Raw genomic sequence first — 27,309 nt, 5'->3', positions numbered from 1 at the left:
CAATTTTGAGAAGGAATAGTAAAGTAGGAGAGGTTACAATACCCGACACTAAACTATACCACAAGGCCACTGTATTCAAAACAGCCTGATACTGGCATAAAAACAGGTGTATGCACCAATGGAACAGAGAAGAGAGTCCAGAAATAAACCCAAGTCTCTACACTCAATTAATATTTGACAAAAAAGATAGCAACATAAAATGGAGTGGAAATAGCTTCCTCAACAAATGGTGTTGGGAGAACTGGACAGTGAAAAAAAAAAAAAAAGAAACCCGAGCACCAACTTACACCTTATACAAAAATAAATTCAAGATGGATAAAAGACTTACATATAAACTGTGACACCATTAAAGTCCTAGAAGAGAACATAGGTAGGGAAATCTCAGATATTTCATGCAGACACTTATTTACTGGCATGTCTCCTAGAGCAAGGGACATAAAGGAAAAAATAAACAAAAGGGACCTCATCAAAATAAAAAGCTTCTGCATAGCTAAAGAAAACATTATCAAAATAAAAAGAGAACCAACTGTATGGGAAAACATATTTGCCAATGATACCACAGACAAGGGTTTAATCTCCAAAATATATAAAGAACTTACACGACTACACTGTAAGAAGACAAGCAACCCAATTAAGAAATGGGCAAAACACTTGAACAGACACTTCTCCAAGGAGGGCATTCAGAAAATCCAAAGTCACATGAAAGAGTGTTCAATATCACTAGCTATCAGAGAGATGCAAATTAAAACCACAATGACATACCACTTCACACCAGTCAGAATGGCCATCATGAACAAGGCAACAAACAGCAAGTGTTGGAGAGGTTGTGGAGGAAAGGGGACCGTAGTGCATTGTCTGTGGGACTGCAGACTGGTACAGCCACTATGGAAAGCAGTATAGAACTTCCTCAGAAAACTAAAAATGGATCTGCCTTTCAATCCAGAAATTCCACTGCTGGGACTATATCTTAGGAACACTAAAACACCAATACAAAACAAAACAAAACAAAACAAAACAAAACAAAACAAAACAAACAAACAAACAAACAAACAAACAAAAACACCTTTTCTCCCCGATGTTCATAGCAGCATAATTACAATAGCTAGGTGCTGGAAGCAACCTAGATGCCCATCAGTAAATGAATGGATCAAAAAACTATGGTACATTTACACAATGGGACTCTGCAGCAGAAAGAAAGAAGGAGCTCCCACCCTTTGCAAGAGATTGGATGGAGCTGGAAAGCATTATGCTAAGTGAAATAAGCCAGGCAGTTAAAGACAAATGCCATATGATCTCACCTGTAAGAGGAACTTAAACAACAAATCAAAGAAACACGCAAAATATAACCAGACACTGAAACAGAGGACAGGCTGACAGTGACCAGAGGGGAGATGAGAGGGAATTTCAGGGGAGAATGGGAAGGGTTTTCAGGAACAAATTTAAAGGACACATGGACAAACACTAGGGGGAGGGTAATAATGGAAGGGAAGTGGGGAAGGTTGGGTGGGTGGGCTGGATTGGGAGTAAAAGGGAGAAACCTGTACTTGAAGAATGATTGAAATTAATATATATAAAGAATTTCTCCCTATGCCTTGCCAGTTTGGTTCAGTTGTTCAAAGTTTCCTCCTATGACCAAAAGGTTGCAGGTACAATCCCATGTCTGTGTGTGTAGGGAGGGCAACCAATATCTCTATCTATCTATCATCTATATTGATCTATATTTTTCTCTATCTCTTTCTCACTCCAAGCAATGAAAAATATCCTCCTGTGAAAATAATAAAATATTACTATGAAAATGAAATAATCACTCCCTTTGTTTGGTCCTGTGGCCTCCCTGAATACCCCACAGATCTAGACAATGTTCATAAGACAGGAAATTGATTTATAGGAAATTTTCATGAAAATGGCATGATTTAAAATGAGAGATTCCTTTGAAATCACTAGCAGTGAACACACCAGTGAAAGTCAACCTTCACAATTAGAGGGACAATTTAAAGTGTAGGAGGTTTGTGTTCAATATCCAGAAAGTACCCTCTGACACCACTTCCTATACAAAGTGATCAGCAACTGAACTAAGAACAGAGTGTAACCCTAGAGCACATTAATTCAGCATTGGTGAAGGTGGGGCATCTGTGTGGATCACTTGGAGACAGATGGGTGAACTCTTCAGAGAGGCAGACAGTGCTCCTGAGTCATGTTCCTTTAGTGGAGTTTGGTGTTGAATGTCTAGCAGTCTCATTACCATATGTTTTAGTCTGTAGACTCTGTGGGTCAAATGTTGGGGACACAGAAGGAACTTACTCAAGACTAGATCTGGTTAGATGAAGATGAAGCTAAAAATTGTAGAGTAAGTGCATATAAATTATACTAATTTCATTATGGAAAACCTTGATCCAACTCCTATTAGGCTATTACATAAAATAAATGAAATGATAATTGATATGAAGAGCATCATATGTCTTAATCCATTGATTACAGATTGAATATATCCTTTAAATAACTTCCCTTTGTTGGGATCGTAGGTCTAACCGAATGTAAAATGGCCAACAATGGTGTTTCAGTCTAAGTTCCATGATCGGCAATTGTGTGTTTGGTCTGTGAATTTATGACATAGTTCTAATTAGAAAAGCAAGAAAAATGGTGACCTCTGACTCATTTGGAGTATATTTCAGAAATTTCATCTCCAATCCCTTCCATCTGTTTTCATGCCTGCACTTGACACTTGTCTGTGCTGTCACCTCATCTAAACGAGATGGGTGTCACCTGGGCATGAAGTCCCATGCAGGGTGGATCAGTGTGCATAACTGGGAAGAGATCATCCCAGGAACATGGATGGTGGGACTAAGCAAGCCTGTAGCCAGCACTTCCACAGTTTTGTTCTTTATGTAGTAATTTTCATCCTCATGTAGCATGTTCAATTTGTCTTGTTAATTTCCTTAGAAATTGCCTCAAACCGTCATCTAAATATTAATATATTGGGTTTGCCAAAATGGTCATTTGATTTTCCAATAAGATGGCTCTAGTAGCTCTCATTTGCCTTTCACTTCATTTGAAACAATTTTAGCTACAATATATAGTAGCAGCTCTCATATCACCATGTATTTAAAAAATCCATCAACATTTATGTATCCCGTGTAGACATTTTTATGTCGATAACAGAATAAAGTACACAGTTTCAGCATATTGTACTTTATTATTTCAAGAGAGATAAAAATGCAACAAAGATGGGAAAAAGGATTTATGCAGTGTATGGGGAAGGCAGTGTGGCTGATAAAATATCTCAAAAGTCGTTTGAGAAATTTTGTTGTGGAGATTTCTCACTGAAAGTAGCTCCATGGTGAAGTAGACCAATTTAAGATGATAGCAATCAAATGAATACATTAATTGAGGACAATAAATGCTATACCACATAATAGATAGTCAAAAATCTAAAAATATACAAATCAACAAAGTTATGGATGTGTCTTTAATTTTCCAGAAAAAGAATAACAGATATTTTGCTGAACACAGTGATTTGAAAATTAACCTATCTTTGTTACTTAGCTTTTAGAAAAAAAAGAAGATGAAAATAAAAAACAAAAAGAATTCTTACAATTTGGGATAAAGTGAAAAGAACTAGGGGATGTTATGTGGAGTTAAATAAGTCAGACAAAGAAACACAAATACCATATAATCTCCCTTACATGTGGAATCTAAAGAACACCATAAAGAAAGAAGGAGAATCAGAAACAGACCCATAAAACAAGAGAACAGACTGGCTGTCTCCAGATTGGTGGGGTTCAGAATCCTGGCTGGAAAAGGTGAAGGGATCAAGAAATAGAAACTGGCAATTAGAGGTTAAATACTGGGATGCAAACTGTATACAATCAATAAAGTCAAGAATATTCTGATAACTCTATGTGGTGACAGGAGGGTACTGTGTATGTTGGGCTATGACAACACATATTGTATAAATGTCTGAAGGCTCTGCTGTAGGGTAGCATATCATTTAAAATAATACATAGAAAGTCAACTGGAATTGAAAGAGAAAAATACAATTTCCCCAAATTTCATGGAGATCTAAGGCAAGGTTATTAGGCACAGTATGATGACAGGTGGGAGACACGGCTGAACTCGCGGACTGTGTTCACATGTTTCATCCTTATTGGGAAAATTCTAAACATTCTGTAGTTTTATTAGAGATTCCCGGTGAGAACCTCATCCTGGTATTATTTTCTGGTGATTCAAACCTCAGTAAAACAAAACAAACAAAACAAAACAACACCAACAACAACGGGGGGGGGGGCAACTGACCAGGATGTATAATGATCTCATTTCCTCATGTCCAACTTGTGAGTTAGATGCTTTTATGAGAAGAGGATGTCACAGGCCTTCAGAGGAAATCTCTCCCCAGTTTCCTCTCCTGGTCATGGGGCAGCAGTCCTGAGCTCTGGGGTCCCCTGCAACCCTTGGTGCTTATCCTGAGTCTTGAAGGGGAGGGTCCTATCTGGGCTCAGAGGGCATGGGCATCTCATTGGAATTCATTGAGAAATGAAGACAGAACCATGAATCCAGGATGCTCCCACAGGGACACTATGTCCTTTGACATCTCTGGGCACAGAGAACTGACCCTACTAAACCCTAGTGACTGCAGAAAATCTCCAAGAAGGCTCTGTGAGCTTCCAGGGGTGGAACTTTCCTGGTGCTGTTTGATGCACTGAGACAGCCAACTGATCTGTCTCTGGAAGTTCTCGTAGCCTTTGGAGGCCTCTGGTGTCCTCACCTCTGTTTGAAGGTCCCATCTGAGGGCCCTGCATGTGGCCCTCATGTAACCACATGTCTGCTACTCAATTATTTACACACACAGTGATGATTTTCATGGGAATGTTGTTGAAGTCTCCTTTCTCTCCTGTTCCTACCACATGGACTGGTCCTCCATATGGGTTCTAGGCCTGAGTGGGACTTGTTAGGTCAATGAGGTCATCTATTTGAGTGACACCCTGGGTTTTCATCTACCCTCAGGTAGATTTTTGTTGGGGTTCATGTTTATTATCCCTCACTGTGACCCTTGCACAGTAATACACAGCTGCGCCTTCAGTGATCACAGAGCTCAGCTGCGGGGAGAACTGGTTCTTGGGTGTGTCTCTGGAGATGGAGGTGTGGCTCTTCAGGCCTGGACTATAGTAAGTGCTCCCATCAGAACATATGAACTTAATCCATTGCTGCACCTTCCCTATGGGCTGGTGGATCCAGCTCCAGCAGTAACTACTGGATGTGATGGGGAATCCAGAGACAGAGCATATGAGGGAGAGGGTCTGTGAGGGCTTCACCAGTCCTGGACCTGACTCTTGCAGCTGGACCTGGAGCATGGCATCTGGGGACAAAAAGCACCAGACCCTGTCAGTCAAGTTCAGTCACCACCATCCCTTAGACCTATGTCTGACATCTGAGACATTCACCCTTGGGGGCTGCCACCATGCAAAGTAGGACACCAAGCAATCTCACCTTCCCTAGAGCACAGATTGGCCTTCCTCAGCTACATCAGCCCCCTGTGCAGAAAGAGCTGTAAGCACCACAGTCCAGGGGAGGATTTACCTAGGGAGTGAGAATGAAGTTTGCATGTCGGTGACTCTGTTATCATAAGTGAGAAGGAACAAGATCACTGCCTCATGTCCTTCAGGGTTCTGAGCACATTTATTCTCTGATACTCTATTATGGAGAGTAGTTGGGTTATGAGACAACTTTGAATCATGTCAAAGGACATCTCTGCTTTCTACATGTAAAAATTAAAGATGGACTGGATGAGGGACCACGCTATTTTAACTTCATCATTACTCAAGTGGATATTAAAACAGATGCACATTACACCCATACCTATCAAGTCCAAAGAAACACATAAAGTAGAGTCATTGTTTCCAGATTGGAAACATTGTTTTCAGATCAATTGTTTCATAATTTCATACAAAATATTACATAGTATAAAATTCTATGTAAAAATAAGAGCAAAATAACAAACACTCTATCATTTGACCTGATATAGGTCCCCTGGTCCTGAAAGTGGTCATGCAGGTGTGGCCTCTGACCCAGTCCAGCACAGGTATTGGGCCATGCAGGTTAACACTGTAGCCAGAGGTCCAGCCCTGGCCCTGCACTGAGCCAGGTGTTACACACACTGTGTCCTTCCCTTTTTCTTACTTCACACAGAGCAGTGCAGCTCTTCTATAGATAACATGGTCAGGAGGACTTCCAGTTGCCTAGACCACATGAGGCCTTGAGACCCAGGAGTTTCCTTCTCTCAAAGAGACACAGGCAATGACTCTGGGCCAGCAGGTGTTCTGAGATGTGTGTGAATGGCAGGGCCTCTTTCCTGGTCATAGAGAGTCAGTGTGGAAACCGTCATCCTCTAATACACTTGAGACCCTGGATGGGGTGAATCTTGTTGCTAATGCCCTAGGGAGGGGAATGGGAGCTCACAGTGGGCTCAGGTGACAGATGAAGGGAAATAAAAGTGCAGAGCAGGTGTATCTTTCATTAAATCACCAAACTGAGGTGAAATACATTATGGACTATAACAACCCAGTAAATGCTTAAAGCCAGGATTGCTAGCCTGAGTCTCGCACACCCTCCACACACAGACGATTACCACATCAGTCACATTATTTAATAGTGCACAGCAAGGACTGGGGCACATCTGACAAACTGAGGACATCTGATGACCAGAGGTGAGATTTCCTCAGGTGACAAATATCTGAGGCGATTCCCTCTTTGTCAACAAGAGAGGTGAGACTGAGGGGTTGGTGTGTTCTCATGGGATCGAGGTGGCATCTGTGACAAAGATAGCACCACCGTCCTTCAGGTGCTGAGGGGGGAACCTATGAGGATCCCTGGACACTGGCCAATTGTATCCAGCATGAACAAAAGTGAGGTGTATGCTGAGCTAGGGAAGCTATAAGAATGCCTCCTCCAGGAGGTAGCATACCTGTGCCCCTGAGCACACCTATGCTTTGTAACCCACTCCTGTCCCCTCCCACAGCATGCAGGAGAATTGATCTCCCATCCATGTCTCTGGACAACACAGTGATGTGTGTGTCCATGTGTCCCAGAGGCCCTCAGACTGGACATACCCTCCATTTCCTCCCCTGTTTTTGTGGCTCTGTCCAGAGACTTATTTCAGGTGACCCCTGGGTGCCTCTGTGTCCTAGTTTTCCAGGAGATTTAGAGACCATGAGACACAGAGAAATGGAACCTGTTGGAGGTCTTGTCATTTTCTCTCTCCCATGCCAGGTGAGAACAGAGAGTAATGTTGGTTACCTGCTGAGGGGACTCTTCAAAGTGAAAATTCATGGGCACAAAGTATCTACTGAGATGGGAGGGTCCATTTGGGGCATCGTGGTCCTATGTGTTAAGAACATCTTGGATGGCCCTGCATCCCTATTGTCATCCTTGTGATGTCATGAATCAGAGAGTGCTGGGCCCTAATGACATAGCACCCATATTGCATCTCTCTGAAAGAGACACCCAGTCCTTGTAGTGCCCTGAACAATCTAAGGACATGACTCACCTACTATCCTTGTTCCCACATACCCACCTCATACACTGCTCCCAGTTTAGGGAATCTGTGGCCTACAATCCTGATCCAGGCTCCCTATCTTTTCAGATTCCATTGCCTGGAATCACCTATGAGACAGTCACACTCTTCCTGAGATTCTTACCCATGAACTAGCTCCTCAGAACAACCTCTCATACCAGCCAACTGAGTTCAGCCCTGACTACATTTCAACATTGTAAGATCATGAGACACCATCTCTCCTGGAAGATATGTGCACACTTCATATTAATGCTGGTGTGACATTTGTGGTAAAACATGCATTAATTAGCACTCACCATGCTGATCAATTATAAATGGACATAGCAGCATTAAGCACTTTCACAATGTTGTGCAACATTTTCACCTTCCAAATCCAGGAACCCTCACTTTCCCAAACTGACTAGGTGTCCATTAAACGATAAGCCCCTATTTCCTGTCCCTGTCCCAGTCACCCCTTACTGTGCTCCATCTTCATGCCCTTGACGCTCCTTCTCTCACAGACATAAAAGCACATAGCCATCGTGATTCTGATAGTGGTGTGTTTCTTCAGGCAGTGAATCTCCAAGGCTCATCTGTGTTCTTGTGTCTGTCCACTTTGTCTTCTTTTTATAGGGAATGACATTTTGGTGATGAAGATGGAGCACACCTTTCTTAATGAGTTTCCTATTTAATCTCTCTGATTATCACAAAATTTCAGCTTGTAAACAGTTTTTGTTCCCGTGTTTCCCTGATCAGGAAGCAGGGGACACTGCACAGAGAATGAGGAAGACACATTCAGGTGACAGGAGTCAACATGTGATCAATGAAATGTACAGGAAGCACCTGTGACCAGAGACTATGCTGAGTTAGGACAAATGATAATCGTAGCATGCTCATGGTCTTCTGTCATGGTCTCCTGTACATACTGGAGCAGCAGAATGAGGAGAAAGGGGTGTCTGTGTTGACAGCAGAGTGGATAGGGCACTGGGTCTGATGGGGACCAGGGTCAACTCTATGTCTCACATGCATCAGCCTGGACTTCCTGGGACAGGGGCTCACATCCCACCTCTGCCCTGTGTCTCTGAGCAAGTAAGAGATTGTGACAGAAAGAAAATGCATGGGGATTTGAAGAACCGGGGTGATGTGACAATCACAAGGGGTCTCAAAGTCATTTCCAGTTCAAAGACTCAGGCCTGGGACGCAGGAGGAACTTCTGTGCCATGGTTGCTGGAGGCGGGGCCAAAGCTCATGTGGATGTTTCAGTTCCAAGGACATCAAGCAGGAGGGTCCCATTGGTCCCCAGAAGGCATTCAATTGTAATGCAGGGAACTTCCCCCACATTATGGGAGGTAATCTGAGTCATGAAGTCCACTACTTATAAACAGCATCACAGAAATGCCCAGATAATGTCAGGGTACACAAACCCTATCAAATGGATCTCAAGTTAAGTGTTACAAAATGCTTGTATCCCACCCTCTCAACAAACTCAGACAACCCTCACTCCCCTCATCCTCAATAGCACCTTCAAAAACTACCACTAGGTGATGTATCTGCTGAATGAGGACTCAGGGGAAATGGCTGATGAACCTCAGAGGGAGAACTTACCAAGTGTGTCATCAACAAAGGACACAATAAAACTTCAGAGATGTCTCTGGGTTGACAACTTAAACCTCATGGGAGAAATGTGAACTCCATACCTTTGAGAATGACTCCAGGGCAGGGCATCTAACTTGGGATTCTCGGACCCTCGAGAAGCTGCAATAATTGGAAGGAGGCAGCTGACTCACCACCTTTGACACGATGAGGAGAATCTCAGATAGAAACTGCCACTCAAGGTGTCCCACCAAGACCCCCATCAAGTCCCTGGTCTGTTCTTATCTGCTTGCTCATAATCCTGGATTCCTCTTCCCCACAGTGTATGACAACCTCCCATTACCTTGTGATTGCAATTGTTAGGTGGATTTAGGTGTCTGAGCCAGGTTTTGATGCTGGATATCTAGGAGCTTTTGAGCCTCACCATCTTCATCCATGTGTGTCCTGATCTGGACATGCTGATAAGAAATTCTGGAAGACAACTTCTATTTCCTTGGCGGGGCAATCAATTCCCCCAAGTTTCTACCCCACATGAGAACCTTCAGCAGCCCTCATCGTGTGACGACAACAAACCCTGAGCCAACCTACTGTCCTGGCTCTCAGAAGCCACTTCAGTTTCATCAGAGATGTCTTCCTGGCCCTCTCAAGACCTCGATCATGTAGAACTGAACTCCATCTGATCACTTGCGGTGTGGGCATCATCAGACCCAAGATCTGAAGATACTTTGGGTGGGAGTCCTTCCAATTTTGCACAGCCATAGGCACTTTTTTTACTTTGCTAGGATAATGGTCAACACCACTGGACGTTTTTTTTTTTTTTCTGACCAGGACTGACCACTGATCTGAGAACTGATGACCAGTGAACCCTGGGAGCTGATGTTTACTGCTAAGTTGTCTTTCAGGTAGGCATCCAGATCCCACCTCTGGAGAAGATGCAGAAGCAGATATCAGATGAGGAGGAAACCCCAGACTACCACAGGAACCCAGGACTGACACTGACTTCCCCTCACTCTGTCTCTTGCCCCATAAAACACAGCCATGTCCTTGGTGGTCTGGGAGCTCAGCTGCAGGGAGAACTGGTTACTGGATATACCAGCATTGATGGAGATGTGACCCTGAAAAGTTGGGTTGTGTTTTGTGCTCCCTGTCTAGTACCCCATCTACACCAGCCTCTCCCACAGGGACTGCTAGATCCAATCCAGTAGACAATGTTTGTGATGGAGCCCCAAGACACAGCTCAGATGAGGGAGAGGGTCTGCAAGTCCTTCACCAAGCCTGCATTTGACTCCTTCCATTCTACAAAGGATAGGACACCTGGCGACAAGAGTCATACATACTTCCCTGTCAGTCACATGCAGTTACCACCATTCCAGGGACATGTGTATGAAATCTGAGACACTCAAACTGTGGGTTGTCACAAGGCACAGGAAACCCAGCATCCTCATCTTCTCTAGAGAACAGCTTGTCCTTCCCCTGAGACCTCAGCTTCATGTGCAGAGAGAGCTATGAGCCCCCACTGCCCATGGGGGGATTTACCCTGATACTAGGACAACAAGTTGTGTTTGGGTGATTCATTTCTTATAAGTAGAGAAGGACTGCAGCAGTGTTCCCTCTAGGAATTTGTTCTCATTATCACATGAGATGTAAAGTAAAACCACAAGAAGATACCACTTCACACTGGTGATAATGGTCATCATAAACAAAGCAACAAACAACAAGTGTTGGAGAGGTTGTGGAGAAAAGGGAACACTAGTGCACTGTTGGTGGGAATGCAGACTGGTGCAGCCACTGTGGAAAACAGTATGGAACTTCCTCAGAAAACTAAATATGAAACTGCATTTTGACCCACCATTTCCATTTCTGGGATAATATCCTCAGAACCCTGAAACACCAGTCCAAAAGAACTGATGTACTCCAATGTTCATAGAAGCTCAATTTACAACAGACAGGAGGTGGAAGAAACCTAAGTGCCCATCAGTAAATTAATGGATTGAAAAACTATGGGATATTTACAGGATGGGATACTACCCAGCAGAAAGAAGGAAGGAGCTCCTACCCTTTGTGACAGCATAGATGGAACTGGGGAACATTATGCTAAGTGAAATAAGCCAAGTAGTGATGGACAAATACCATATGATCTCACCATTAATTGGAACCTAAAAAGCAAAACAAATAACCAATCAAAATATAAGGTGAGACATTTAAATTACGAATACACTGACAATAACCAGAGAGGAGATGGGAGGCAGTAATGGGGAGAGGATGGTGAAAGAATTTTGGGTAAGAACTATAAAGGACACATTGAAAAAATCAGGTGGGGTGGAAGCAGGGAAGGAAGGTGGGGATGGCTGGGGTGGGGGCAAATGGTGGGAGGTAAATGCAGACAACTGTACTTGAACAATAATAAAATAAAAATGGAAGAATAAAAAATAATTCAGTGTGACTAATGTTCAATGTACTGTCACAAAAAAGCACTTCCAAAACCTGGTCTGCCCAAAAATTAAAGTAGTTCATCATCACCAAACCATTATTATATGAAATGTTAAGTGACTCATTTAAGAAAAAGTTTTCTTAAATAAACTTTTGACAAGGTGTGTGTAAAATGGTTGACGAGGTGAGGGATGTTATTCCGAACAGGTAGTTACAAAATACCCACATGGATGTCAAGTAAGGTTCAGGAAATGGATTAGCCAAAGAACTTATAGACATGATCCATGCACATGAACAAATGGTGCAGGGATAGCTGAAGGAGTGGTGGCACTGCATACAGAGGGCAAAGGGGGGCATTGGGACAACTGTAGTATTGGAATGAATAAGATAATTTACACACAAAAAAGAAGTCTGCATGGCAACCAAAGCCTCCAGAGGAGGTCCTGACCAATTCGCTGAGACTTGCACAGTGATGGTGTAATGGCAGGAAGAGAGAGCTCATGTCCCAGCTGAGGTAATTAATTATGAGCATGAAACAATGGCATATAACACAGCACAGGAGAACCCCTGTAACTACTGTCCTTTCTGGCAGGTCGGGTGCACCAGCAACTATGGGAATGACAAAGAGCCAGGCCAGAGTCCTAATGGGAACACATGCAAAGGGCATTCCCTTGGGACCCAGGTATTGAGATTGCCAAACACTGACTTTAAAACAACAATGATTATTTCATAACATCTATTAGGAAGAGGTAGGCAGACATCGAGATCATGAAGGTAACTCAAGGAGAGTGATGGAAACTGTAGGACATAATCAAATTGAAAAAAAAATGACAACACTACCTCAGAAATGAACACAACAATTAACAGGCTCATGAGCAAACCCGTGGGTTTCAGGAACTCAGGGTGAATGTCCCTGAAAGAAGTCACCTCACCCTGGAAGGATGGCTTTTGCAAAATGACACAGAACAAAAATGAAATAAATCAAGTGCTGGTGAGAGTGTGGAGAAACGGAGCCCTTCCACTGTCTGGATAAGAAATAAACAGGAATGAAATTATAAGTCCCATTTTATATTTATGTATTTCTTCCATTGTATACCACATTCCTCTTGTACTTTATTATATAGAAAATTTCTTTTACAATTAGGAAAAAAGTCAAAATAATTTGTTTATTTTTTCCTTATTTAAAGCAAATAGGCATGCAGTAGCAAGACTGCATTCTATAGTCAGTGACACAGTTAATAAGAACTTGACTTCTAGTTTTCCTCTCATTAAAGAGTTAATCAGAACATTTTTACTTTCAAGTAAAGACATAGAGTGCTAGAACATCTAATAAAAGATCAAATAAGTACGTACTAATTGAAGGCCTCATTCTGATTCAAAAACTTATTGTTAGACCTTAAAGATACCCTAAAAATATTAACTCAGGTGGTGTTTACAAGGACTGCCTCCTTGACCAAACCTCAGTCAGCTTCCCCTAGGCCCTCTTCTCAACCATGCTTTGATCTTGGACTTCAGTGTCCATTCTTGTTACACCTGCATCGCCCACTTTTAGCAGGAATCCTGTCTAGAGAAAATTGTCCCTCCATGTTATCTGATCAGCTTGACCTGCCTTTAGCAAAAACACTGTCAACATATTTCAGCAAGAATTGCTTTGCCTTGCAGTCTCCTTTTAGTAATTTCCTTCCACCGACCCCTGCAACCTTCCCCTTCCTTGCAAATACACACTTTCATTTTTGTATTCAAAACTGAGCCCAGGTCTATGTTAAGGTCTCTTCTCCTAGATTGCAATAGTTTGTGATTAAAATATGTTATACAGTAAACAGCATGTTTGTTTCTCAAAAAAAATTTTTTTTTGAAATCCTGCAGGATCAAGCTATGCAGCTTCTAGGCGTTCATTCAGGAATAAAAATCAGGACTTGGGAGAGTGATTTGCACTGCCCTGTTCACTGAAGCATTATTCACTGCAGTCAGTATGTAAAAACCACCTCAGTGTCCATCAGTGGGTGAGTGGATGGACATGTGCTATGTAATCACGTTTTTTTTTTGTTACTCAGCCTTAAAACAGGGAATTGTGCCATAAACCAAATGTAGTTGAAAGTAGGTAACATCATGCTCTGTGAAATAAAGCCATAATGGAAAGGCACATATCATATGATTCTGTGTATCCTATGAATTTAAATTAGATTTCATTTCCATCAGCATCTAAATGCACTCAATACATATGTGTTATGAACGGTAATTGCAAGAGATGGGGAATCAGTGAATTGTCTGTTGCCCTGGGGTCTCATACCAGTGGGAGAACCAAAGACGGATGCTCCTAGAGGAGACAGCTGCTGTCAGGACAATGTCAGAACTGGTGATGGATGCTTCATGTTCAGAGGAGCCTGGAGGTGTTTGATTCTGTGTGTGCAGCCATCCATCCCTCAGGGACCTCATGATAGTGAGGGAACCATCAGTCTGCACAGAGTAGAGCTTCCCACCTGGGAACAGGAACGAAGGGACAGAAATCCCAGCCAGCCACTCTTGTCCATTGATCACAGAATCAAAAAGTCATTCAAAGAGCATTCCCTCCCTGGGTTGTTGCATCAAAATTTATATAAAGCTGGTCAGTCAGAGTGGTTCAGCTTTATTTTCACCACCAGCATCTGTTACTCTGTGGACAAATGGCATAGTTCTAACCAAGAATGCAAGAGACTGGTTCATCATAGGTAAATTTCAGATTCCTCTTTTCCACTGTTTCATCCATTTTCATGTCTGCCCTTGACCTGAGAGAATGCTGTCACCTCATCCACATAAAATGCATGTCACCTGGGCATGAGGTCACATGTTGTGCAGATCAGTGTGCAGACTCGAAGGAGATACTCTCAGGTACATGGGTGATGACATTAAGCAAGCCTGGCATCAACACTTCCCAGGACTCTTGTTCTTTATGTTGTGATTTTCCTCCTTGTTTAGGATGTCCAATTCATCTTATGTCACTATCCTTAGATAGTGACATAGCCTCACATAGTCATTAACACAATGGTTTGGCCAAAAACTAATTATTTTTTTTTCCTGTAAGATATTTCTAATAGTGCTTTCCTTGTTTTATCTCCATTTAATATAGTGTTGTTTGATTTTAGGTGACAGCTGTCATATTCAGCATGTGTTAAAAAATCTTCAGAGTGGGTTAATTTTCATGTAGCTGTTTTTATATTGAAGACAGAAAAATACACAACATTTTGGCATATTATGCTTCATTATATCAGGAAAGATAAAATAACATCTCAAACACTAAAAAAATATTTCAGTGTATGGAGGTGGTACTGTGAGTAAGGAAACATATCAAAAGTGGTTTGCAGTGTTTCATGGTAGAGATTTCTCACTGGATGATGCTTCATGGTCGGGTAAACCCATTGAAGTTGATGGTGATGAAATCGACAGAACACATGATAACAATAGACGTTATGTTATGGGTGGTAACCAGCATACTTAATATATGCAAACCCATAAAGGCATTGATGAAAATGCAAAATGACGTTCTGGACAGCACCCTGATTTCAAAAGTAATCCATCATGTCTATGTAGGCATACAAGATAAAATATTTTCTTCTCTGACAATCTGGATGGGGCTAGAGGGTACTATGATGAGTGAAATAAGTCATAGAAAGATACACAAATACAATGTGATTTCAATTATATGAAGAATATAAAGTAAAAAAAAAATAAAATAAATAAACCAGAAATATAAAAGCAGGCACATACACACCAAGAACAGACTGGGGATTTCTAGGTGGGAGGAGAGTTGGGAGCCTGGGAGAAAGAAAAGTAAAGAGATTAAAAATTACAAATTGGAAGTTTCAGATTAAGCACAGGCATGTAAAGTACAGCACAGTCAATAAAATCAGTAATAATGTAAAAAAAAATTAAAAAATCAACTGAGTGGTGCCAAGGGTGTACTGGGTCTATAGGGTGATCACATCACAGATTGTATAAATGTCTGACCACTCTGCTGTAGGCTAGAAGCTCACATAAAGTGAAATATAGAATATCAAGAGGAATTGAAAAGAAGGAAAAGGAAATTATACCAAATTACAGGGAGGATAAGGCAAGGGTGAGGGGCTGAATACAACAGACAGGAGACATGGCTGAGTTCCAGGACTGTGCTCACATGTTTCATCTTTAGTGGGGAAATTCAGAATGTCTTGTAGGTGTGCTAGTGACTACCACTGATAACCTCGACCTAGTATTATTCACCTTTGGTTTCTACCTCAGTAATGAATTGGATACTGCTACCACAACTTACTTTAAAATTTTTGACTTGCTGAAGAGCCTTTCCTGTCTTTCCAAGAGTGTTCAATTCTGTGTGTGATACACATCCATTTTCCCCTTGGTGTGTGTATGGTCAGCCTGGACATCCACACAAAGCTGTTGTGGGCCCTCTACCCTTTGTGATGTCACAGACACTTGGTTCTGTGGTCATTATTCCCTGTCAGTGACCATCACCACCAGGGGTCATTGTTCTCTGAGGTGTAGTGCATATTTTTTCTGGTGCTTGCTCCCCAATATTCACATATCCTGCTGCTGGCCATCTTGGAAACCGATCTGTGTGGGGTTTGGCTACAGGATAGAGCTGAGCAGAGCCTCAGGGTAAATTCAGGTGATGAGAGAAAGATTTATGATTTATTGGAGTTGGGAACAAGAGTGTCTGCAAGAGGCTCTGGTTTTTGTCCATGTGAGAATGATGTCTTCCTTTGCTACAGACTTTTCTAACTCAGAGAGGTCAGAGGTGAGTGCAGAATCAGGAATTGAGGAAATATGCTGCAAAAATCTGTTACAAGAAGAAGATTGTGCACAGGAAACCAGCCCTAAACTCAAATTTTGCCTGCTCCTGGGATGGTCCTTGTGTTCAGTGTCCCTAAACAGCCCCTTGGGGTCTCAGCCCCTTCTGCAGGGAACTTTGTCTCTGAGCATATGCTGACTTCCCCTCGCTGTGTCTCTGGCAGAGCAAGAGCAGTGTCTTCAGCTCTCAGGCTGTTCAGGGTTAAATAAACTTGGCTCTTGGAGGCATCCCTGGTGAAGCTTAGCTAGCATTTCACTGTTGGTTGTATGCTCCGTATAACACCACACTCCATATAACATGCTCCATACAACACCAACTCACTCAGCCACTTCCCTGGAGTCTGGTGGGTCCCGTGCATAACAGCTCATTAAGAGAATCCATAGACAGCACAGGTAAAGGAAAGAGTCTGCAAGAGCTTCACCAGACCTGGGCCTAACTCATGCAGCTACACCTTGGACAGGACCCCTTGGCACAAGGTGCATCTGTCCCTGTCAGCCACATTTAGTGAAAACCATCCCACATACCGATGTCTGACATCTGAGGTGCTCACACTGGGGAGCTGTCACCGTGAACAGGAGTAGACACAACAGCCTCATCTTCTTCTAGAGAACAGATCTGCCTTCCCCAGAAACCTTGGACCCATGTGAGGAGAGAGCTACGAGTTCCTGCAACCCAGGGGAGGTTGTGCCCTGGAGCTAGAAGAGAAATTAGCCTGTGGTCAGGCCTTTGTCCTATAAGTGCAGAGGGACAGAAGACAGTCACCCTGGTCACTCTGGGGCTTCTGTTGGAATGTCTCTGCTCTTGAATTCACTCACCTTGTTTGCCAGTGGTAGGGGATCACCTGGTTTATTAGACACAAAGGAATGAGATAAAATGACTGCCTAATCTTTGTGAGCATAATAATAAATCATTGACTAGATGAGTAGGAAACACTTAGATTCTCATGCATCTTACAAATTAAAATAGGAATTCTCCTTGTTCAGACAGTTTCTAAATCCCAAAACTCTAGTGTGTGCGTATATATACATTTGTTTTCCTCAAAAATGTATGTCTTCTTATACAAATAGTATATCTGTTTTGGTAAAAACAATAAAGGAAAGACAGTAAATACCATTTTTTTTTCATTTCTGAATTTGTATACGATGCTGGTGAGTTTTCTTGCTAATTTCTAACACTGGTCCATTTAATACAGTTTAATTCATAGAGATATTCCACATGCACAGTGCTTCATGCTCTTCAGCTCAGAATAAATGCCCTGTATGACCTTGCCCCTGTGTCGACTCACAGAGCGAGGTTGATGCCCATCATCAGTCTCCCAGGGCTGAGGGTGGTGGGCCCTGCCAGGGCTGCTCTTTGTGCTTTCAAGTCAGTATCCCTGCCCAGTCCTCATCTGTGCACTGAGAGTCCATCACCAATGAGAGAGTGTGGCAAAAATTTCTGAACACATGTGGAAAATTTTAACTCCCTTGGACAACCTCTGTGCTCAACATCTTCCCCCTCATCCTTCAATGGCTTGTTGACTGATATCAAGTGACTGAGGTGCACACAGCAGAGTTATAATTATTCAGTAGAGGTTACTCTGATCCAAATGCCACACTGCCATTATTATATATAATCTTTCAGAAGTTTGAAATCAGGACAAGTTTATTTAAAATGATCAAACCTAAGTGGAGCCTCAAACCTCTGGTCAACGATCCTCCTGAGAGGTGTTACTACTGCCCACTTTAAGCACAAATCAGCCAGTTCCTTTGATGCAGTGACTGGGAGGACCATGCATTTGTGAATCCTACCTCCAGTGAGTCCTGGACCTGGCTCCATGCTGTGTGGCAAATACTGAAATGGTTCATGGACTAAATCCACTTCTAGTGCTGCCTTCCTGATAAATGAGTTTAGGAGCCTCCTATGACCTTTACCCAGGAAATTTGTCTGTGGAAGAGAAATACTGGAGAAAATCTGCTCTAGAATATCGCTGAAAGGAAACCCATGCTTCACTTTTTACAATACATACAGCAGTGCATCTCCAGGAAGTCAGCCGTTGTGCTCATGTTACACTACAACCCGGATCCATTCTGGATGCTGTAACAAATGACTGTTGACTGGGTCACTGCCAACAACACATATGTATTTATCACAGATCTGTTATTGGGAAATCAAAGAACAGATGCTGGCAGATTTGATGTCTGGGAAGAACCTGCTTACTAGTTGGCTGTTTGTTCGCTATGATCTCAGAGGGTGGAAGGGGTAAAGGAGCTTCCTGACTCCTCTGTTATAAAGGCCCTAATGCTGCTCAGGAGAACTCCACCCTAGGACCATGATTGTTACAAGGCCCAACCTCCTAATACCACCCATGGGCCTCTGGTTTTAACACATGAGTTTTTGAGTGACAACAACACAAGCTCAGAGACACAACGAATGAATCAAACACTGACTCCACCCAGATGGATAGCTACACCAGTAGAGCTCCACAAAATAAGGATGCTTTTAACTCTGTGAAAGGTTCTCACATTTGGGAGCAGAAAGGGTACACAAGACTTCCAGAACAAGTTGTCGATGTTCTGTGTGGACAAGTTCCATGCTAGAATCGGAACTAAGATGTCATGTAATGTATGATTATTTTCATTATTGCTTACATAAAACCATTACCCTCATTTTCTAGGGACTGAAATCATTTTCTACCCATAATGGTTGGTAGCTCTGTGTTCTCATTCATGTTTTCTAGGTGTTCTGTGAAATAAGGAGCCAGGCTCTAGCATTTAATGTTTGTTGCTGACATGTTGAGGTTCATCCCTCTCTCTCCTTCTGTGCACACATGGGAAATCTGACGTGGAAGTGGGGATTCTCCCTAGTTTGACGCAGGTGGGAGATGGAAACCACACGAACCCGTCCTGTGAGTAGGATCCTGCTCAGGGGTGAACAATAAAACCTGGACCAGATTCCCTATCTGACATGATGCAGCTACCCCTGACCTGATGAAAATCCACCCTGCTCTCAATAGACTCCTCAATGAAGGGACAAACTGTTCCATAGTCCCTCTGTGTGTGTGGCATCATCACCCTGGACATCCACACCATGGTATAGTGCGGGTCCCTCTATGTCTACATGATATCAACTGCTATCGATGCCATAGATGTGGATGGTCAAGGACAATCGCCTCTCTTTTTTCCCCTCTGGGACTTGGTCCCTACCACTCTGGTGCCCACTGTCCAGCATGCATGTGTCCTCCTGCTCGGTGGCTTGGACTCTGAGCTGTGTGGAGATGGGATTCTTGTTGTTTCCAGCAGAGCCTCTGATTGAATTTAACTGATTTGGTCAGGAGGTTTGATGATTCATTGGTGTTTCATTAGAATAAGACAAAACAAAGGTATGTGACTATCTCACTTTGGAGCATGTATGAATGTTTTCCTTCTGTGACAACAAGCCTCTGTAACTCAGATACCGAAGAGGCCAGCACAGAAGCATGCAGGGAGGGAGGCTCTCAGAGGGAAACTGCAGTGTGGAGAGTCAACCCCACACCTGTCAGGAAAGTATCCCTTAAACTGCATCTGCAGCTGCTCCCAAGCTGGTAACTGTGCTCAGCGTGACCTGAGTGCCCCCTGGTGTCCTGAGGGCCCCCAGCTTCCTACCCCTCTTGTCTCCTTCAGGAAGGTTTGTGTCAGGGCTCACAATGACTTCTTCTCACTGTGTCTCTCGCACAGTAATACATGGCTGTGTCCTCAGCTCTCAGGTTGTTCATTTGCAGGTAGAGTGTGTTCTTGCCATTGTCTCTGGAGATGGTGAATCGGCCTTTCACAGAGTTGGTGTAGTATGTGTAGCTACTGTCACTACTAATTGCTGAGACCCACTCCAGCCCCTTCCCTGGGGCCTGGCGGACCCAATCCATTGCGTAGTTACTGAAGGTGAATCCAGAACCCAGGCAGGAGAGTTTGAGGGAACCCCCGGGCTTCACCAAGCCTCCCCCAGACTCCACCAGCTGCACATCACACTGGACACCTGCAAACATAAGGGTGTTGGTTAGGAAACTGTCATCCTCCAATGTTTCTCTCAGTCATGTCCACTAGCATGCTCAGTGTCTCTCATTCTCCATAAATTACCTCTTAAAATAGCAACAAGGAAAATCCAGCTGGGCCCAAACTCCATGGTGAGAGGTCTGTGTTCTGTCCTGAGGATGGACTCAGAACACCCGGAAATCCTGGCTGGGCTCAGGTTCCAGAGCTGCAGGGTCAGGGCTGGGCTACTTTTCAAGAGCAGAGGGGCCCTATTTGCATGTCTTTCTGCTATATATGGAGCTCTGGTGTTGGACGCTGACATGAATAACATGGTCCCAGAGTGTGACATGTTGAAGGGTCGAGATGGTGCATGACCTAGGAGAGTAAATTCTCATAAAGGAGAGGGATTTAAATTGAGTGATACCTTTGAAAGTCACCACTAATGAAATCTCCAAGAGGATTCAATGCTCACTAGCAGAGGGACAATTAAAAAAGCTGGAGGTTGTTGTTCAGGTCACTGGAAGTTCCGATTGACCCCATTTCCCCTATAAAGCAATCATATTATAAACTGAGAACAGAGTGTAACCCTACAGCACATCGGCCCAGTGTAGGAGGAGGTGGAGTGTCAGTGTGGATCATTGGATACTGAAGTGTGAACTCTACAGAGAAGCAGACTGTGCTTCTGGGTCATGTTCATACAATGGAATTTGGTGCTAAATGTGCAGCAACCTCACTGCTTCATTATGTTTTTATTCTTTATTCTCTTCAGTAAAACCAGATTCAAATAGTTGGACATAGAGGAAACTCAGTAATGACCAGATCTACTTTTCTGAAGATGTAGGTAGAAATTGGGTAGTAAGTATGTTGACATTTAGGAGTTTGATTAAGGAAACCTTGATGCAAACCACTATTAGAAAATAATCAATGCACATACAATCATAATTGATACCAAGAATATTATTTTTATTTACCCCTTGATTACAGGATAAATAAATCATTGAAAACACTTCGCATTACTGGAGTTGGTGGATGTAACTTTATATAAAAACTGTTCTTCATTGCCAGTTCAGCCTGATGCTCACTCTCAGGGTCTGTGTTTACATGCACATGTGAAGTAGCTGTAATAAGAGAGCAGGAGAGGGAGTAGATTAAGCCCCTTGGTTCTTATGTGGTTAATTTCAGAAGAGCCATCTCCTCTTTCTCTCTCTGTCCCTATTCATGTCTGCATTGGACCCTAGGGAAACTGTCACTATGGTCGTACCTGATGGGTGTCCACTGAACTTGAACCTGATGTCCTGAATGTATCAATGTGAAATATAGGAAAAGGGTCTTCATGCATGGGGCTGAATGATTAGGGATGGTAAATGAACCTCATTTCAGCTGACACACTCACTCTCACCTCCAGACTCTGCAAGAATAAATGTGTACAGATTGCAGTGCTAGATATGTGTTTGGTTCAGTTGCCATAGGAACATAGAGCAGGTTAGATATGGGACTTCCATTGTTAAGGGTGTCCGCACACTTCTCCCTGCTGTGTGATGACATTACTAATGGCCAAGGGACAGGGACACTCACACGGCTGTGGTCTCAGGTGAGGAGACTTCTTACGATCTCACCCTGAGGGAAGGCTGAGTAACACTGAGATGTCACAGACTGAGCTGGAACCTGGAACACCTGCCAACCTCCGACCTCACTGCCACAGTGTCATCTCTGTGATGCTTGGTCAGAGGCAAGAATGGAAATTTCAGTCTGGCCTTCATACCTCAATGTTTTATTACTAGGCCAGTGTGTCTTCAAAATTTTCCACATAGGGGTTTAGTTTAATAACCCCTATGTTTATCTCCTTAGAATTCAGATATAAAGTAGTCATAAAGATAACCTTCACTGTGGACTTCATGCATTATTGAGTTTGGTAAATGCTCTGATGGAATTGGATATTTACAGTCACCACATGTGCAGCTCTTACTTTAGATTTTGTTATGACAAGTGGAAGATCCATTCCCTTAGAGGAAATCTCTCCCCAGCTCCCTCTGCACCTGCTTCTGAAGTAGACACCCTGAGCTCATGGGTCTCGTGTGCCCCCTGCTGTCCAGACTGAACACTGCAGGAGGCAGTGCTGTCTGGACTCAGACTATGGAAGTCTCAGTGGCTCTAATGCACAATTAAAGGCTAAGCCCTGACTTCACATAAGGTTGGTTTATTTAACTTAATTGATTCTGTCCAAAAAAAAACGATTGTTTGTACTACCAAAGCACCCTTCCCCCCCTCACTGTAATTTGAGTCTTTGAGGTTATGTAGGGGAGTAGGAGCAGCTGGGCAATGTGCATTTGGGCGGGAATAATATGATATCCAGAAGCTTTCAAAGTGATTTTAATTTCCCCCTATAGTCTGAGTCAATGGCCCCTGGCTGAAAAGAATGTTTTTGGTAGTAATACTGTATTCCCCTATGATTACACTGAGTCTTCCTGGGGGTAGATGTCCCCAGACACCAGCGGGAGCTACTATTACTTGATCGTGTTCCTTTAAGATGAGCTTGTTGGTGGTGACCCAGTCCAGCCCTGTGTTTCTGTGGGTGGCTGCATGAAGGTCAGAAATTGTGCATTTCCTTGAATTCCCTGATATGGATTACTCTTCCTAAAGCTTTCATTTGGGTTAGGATCCCTGGAGGAAGTTCCCCCTTGGAAGTTCCTCTGAATAGGTTGGTCATTTTTGGAAAATTTACAGTAGAATTCCTTTGCCCAATATTTGCCATAGCCACAGCACAGCAATCCTTAAGGGGAAGCTTGTAATTTCCTATGCCCCTCTCAGTGTGGATGAACATTCCTTGTGCAGGTGACTGGGCTTTCTATAGTTATAACACTTGGAATCACCCTTGATTGCAGCAGCCAAGAGAGGGTCCTTATCCTGCTCTATGCCAACATCTTGGGAAGCCTTGAAAAACACACTGATGTCTCTGGTGGTAACTCGCAGGGGACCTTTATTGGCCCTGCAGTCTTTGTTAGCATTTTCATAAGCTAGTTGCCTTGAAAGAGACTTTCATGCTTAATGATCATTAATTTTCCATTCAGTGGCTTCCTAGAGGAAAACAATAATGTCAATATATGCCTCTGTAGTGCCCTGATGTATATTGATGAAAGAAGAAGTTTCCTTGGTCTGAGAATCAGGCACAGCCTTCATGGCTCTGAGAGTGATTTGAGCACTTTGAGTAAAAGTTTGAGGATTAAGCCTGGCTTAATCTACAGTGGTAGCAAAATCACCAGACCCAGGCAGCATAGGGAGGGTGACAGGACTGTTCTTTTGTGATTTTTTGGCTGCCTGATTAGTGGCTCGCAGAGAATATTCTGAATGCCAGACTCTAAACTGAGCAGGGGTTAAGGCTGTCCTGGCCATGGCAATCCAGTCACAAGGGGCTATTATATAGCTGTGAGTGATGGCTTGAAATACCTCACTAGTATCAGGAGACTGAAGCACATTTTCTTTAGTGCTCTTTTTAAGTCCTTGTAAAGAGAAAAGGGAAGGGACTCAAGGACATTTCTCTGACCCTTGGCTATAATGGGGATGGCTGAATGGACATCTAAAGCCCCAGACTCCACTGCCTGCCCAAAGGTACTATCACATGGCCCTGACAGGATATCTGTCTGAATTTTGTTTTTCTTGCTGGTGACACAACCTGCCAGGAAGAGCAATCCCAGAGTTAAATTAAGTAGAAATGCCTATGAGGCAGGTCATCCTTTGGGGCTGCAGGTGGAACTTCCATGGCTAGTTCTTCTACTACATCATATATGAATTCCTCCTCTGAACTAGACCCCTCATCCTCCTCTGTGACGAGCTCCGGTTTCTCAGACCATATGACATGAGAGCAGTCCTGACTAGTCTCCAAGTTAGTAAGTTCTAAACTCCATTAGAAACACCACTGTCCTTAAAGATTTTAGCTTGTCACCTGCCTTTTCCCAAACTTCAATATCTAAGGTTCCCTTGTCAGGAAAAGCAGGGTAGTATTCCTTTATAGTTTGTAAAAGCTGAATGAGATGCTGCTCCTTTACCTCATATCCTGCTTCCTGTAGGAGCTGCTGTAACACACACAGGTACTCTTCCTGATCTTTAGAAAAACCAGAGCTCATTATTGCTGGTAAAAGGCTATTTTTTTTTTCCCTTTTGATTGTTATCTTTTCAGACTCTACCCCCTGTGGTGAAACATATCTAGTTAGCTATTGGGGGATATAGTGTGATTGGTTGAAATGTTCTGTTGGTGAAAGACAGTCAGGAAGGGGTACCAGACATTCGAGGTACCTTAACCCTGCTTATGGATCTCAGGTCCTCCTCCAAGCATCTAAGACTTTGAGGGAGGGTTTGAAGTGCTAGTTGACCAAACTTTATATTGTGCTTTCCTGGATTCTCCAAAAGTTATATTAAGTTGTTTTGGAGGTCTTTATAAGGCCCCTGCACATCTTGGGAATTGATCCCAGGCACCCTCTCAAGGTTCAGACTCACATGGGAATACCTGGTTTTCCCAGTCAAGCGAGGGAATGCCTTATGTCTTTGGAGCTTGGCAAACTCCAAAAGATCTCATAAAAAAACCTGTGAGTAACACTAAATTGTTCTGGAAAGTGATCTTCAGAGTCCTGTCAAAACTGAAACACTCATTCACTATCCATTTTTTCCTTATGGATCAGGGCGGAGAGAAAAGGCAAAATCAAAAGCACCACCACAGATGGTCTGGAAAAAAAAAAAAAAGAATCTGCTTAGATTCTTGTAAATAGCCCTGTAACTAGTTTATGTTTTTAAAACTGATTAAAGGTAAAGTCTTTGCTATTTCTCCCAAATCTGACAAAGCTGTGGGTTGTGTCTCAGGGATGGGCTTGTGAGTGTTTTTACAGTGTGCCTCTCAGTGACTGGACTTTTGCTTGTGGTTGTCGGGAAACCTAGTGTGCTGTCCAGGTCCTCATTCTACCTTATCTTCTCACAGGTTCCTTATAGCACCGAGGACCCTTGTGGGTTTTAACTCCTTGAACCAATGCCTGCAAGATGCAGCAAATGCTTGGCAGAGAGCAAGCCTCCTGCTTACTTAAGAGGATGCAGATTCAAAGCAGCCACAAGTGGGCGACCTTGGAAGGAATCCCTTTTCCTCTGAAATCTAACACAACTTACAACCTTGCCAAAAAGCACTCAGTATCATTGGCCCTTACCTGAGCTGATGCACACACTCCAACCAAATTGGTGTGTTGTTCACAGCTGTGGCTCATAGCCCTGTTCCTGCACACCAGAAGATGTGGACTATTACCAGCATTGCCCATATTTTGTGGCTGCATTCACATGGACTGCAGAATTGCTGTGGAGAAAGGGGATGACAGACCCACTTTCTGAGTGAGAGAGCATCCCGACCCTTGCCTGGACAGGCTTTTATCACTTTTCTGAGCACATTACATCAAAGATGGTCTTCATTTACCATGTACAGGTTTGCTGTAGGTCATTACCTTTCATAGATAACAAAAGGAAAGGATGTTTCTTATTACTGCAAAGAAAATAATGTTGCAAATGCAAGGGGAAAAGTGGTTGAACTGGTTACACTCCACCCTTGGGAGGTTTAGCACAGAGTTTAGGAAGTTACTTTAGAGATATGCAGTAAACATTTGCTGCCTCAATTCAGGTTCAGGGGCTTTTAGCAAAGGTAAGCCTCATAGAAGCCTAAGTACAATGAAGGTCTGGTTCCCCATGGGAGAAACTTTCTGAGTGGGGGCTGGACTACATTCCCCACACCACTCGGAATGGTCCTCTATAATGTTCCATGTGTGGAATCCACATCCTAAAACCAGCAGCCCAGCAAGCACTGAGATCTCACTTAGTCCCAGAGACAGAGAAGAGCAACTGATTGGTTTTCTCTGTTTGGAGAATGTCGCATGTGACTCCTGTGTAGGAGAGTATGAGAATGTCCCCATTTCCACAGCACCATGGACCTGTGCTGGGTTTATCAATCATGTGTCAGTTCTGTTGTCACCATGTCATTTAAGTCACTGCATGTTTATCCTCTGTGTTGAACTTGTCATCATCACATATTACTGCACTAGGGACCTGCATCAAGCAAACATCTTCCGTAGAAAACGTCCAGAGTAATCTGATGAGTGAGATAAATCTTTTTTGTTTTATAAATGTATCTCAGAAATGTTCCCACATTAAAGGCAAATTACAGCTGGTTATTTTCCGAAGTGGAGATGAAGAAAAACTATTTGCAAGTTAATGACTGATGACTTGTTTGCTGTCTTCTCATCAGTGTAGTTTCACCAGTCTCAGTGAGCTTTGATGCCACAGTACTGTTGTATCCATCCTCAGAAATCTCCTCTGTGTCTTCAGGAGGCTCTATTTTTCCCATGGGCCTCATAGGTATAGGACACACGGAATGTTAGGTATCAGCTTTGTAAGTTATAATGTGACATTAATGGGATCCTCCCTTCACTGAGTGCCCAGTACTCTTTCAAGGAAACACATGTTTGGACTCTGGTGGGTAAACCTGGACAAGCTTGCATGTTTTCCAATGTATGGTAGCAGAGGGCATAACCCTCCAGAGAATGAGACCCACAATGCTATTGACATGTATTGTTATATAGACTTTGTGCTCATATTATGCACAATGGTGCATACAGTCTCATGAGGCATGGGTTGCAGGTGGCAGATATGGGAGAGGTGTTGCTGTAACTCAGCCTGGTGTGACGCCTGGAGACCAGGGTGCCCAGGGAAGGAGAGGACCTCTGTCCAAGCCTCTGAATCCAGTAAACAGGCTGGAAGGGGTTAATTTTTTCCCCTTCACTATTTCTTCCAGTCAGTCTCTCAGTGGAGGGGAGAGTGCCCACCTGTATTGGGGAAAACAGTTTATTTTTCTGAGACACCATTACAAAGGTAAGTTTACTTGTAAACACACTTGGAAAACCTCAGGAATG

The 27,309-nt window shown here is 43.1% G+C and overlaps 1 gene segment (V, D, J or C); it reads right to left on the bottom strand.

The window, feature by feature from the left end:
• Positions 1-20,015: 20,015 nt before the first annotated feature.
• Positions 20,016-20,586, bottom strand: LOC114513990. The segment is given in 2 exon segments: positions 20,016-20,381; positions 20,483-20,586. Coding segments are annotated over 2 exon segments (384 nt in total).
• Positions 20,587-27,309: the final 6,723 nt, after the last annotated feature.

Source organism: Phyllostomus discolor, chromosome 2, assembly GCF_004126475.2.
Source record: "Phyllostomus discolor isolate MPI-MPIP mPhyDis1 chromosome 2, mPhyDis1.pri.v3, whole genome shotgun sequence".
NCBI classification, from domain to species: domain Eukaryota; kingdom Metazoa; phylum Chordata; class Mammalia; order Chiroptera; family Phyllostomidae; genus Phyllostomus; species Phyllostomus discolor.
Note: the sequence above shows the minus strand (reverse complement) of the source record. Positions and strands in the feature narration are given on the sequence as shown.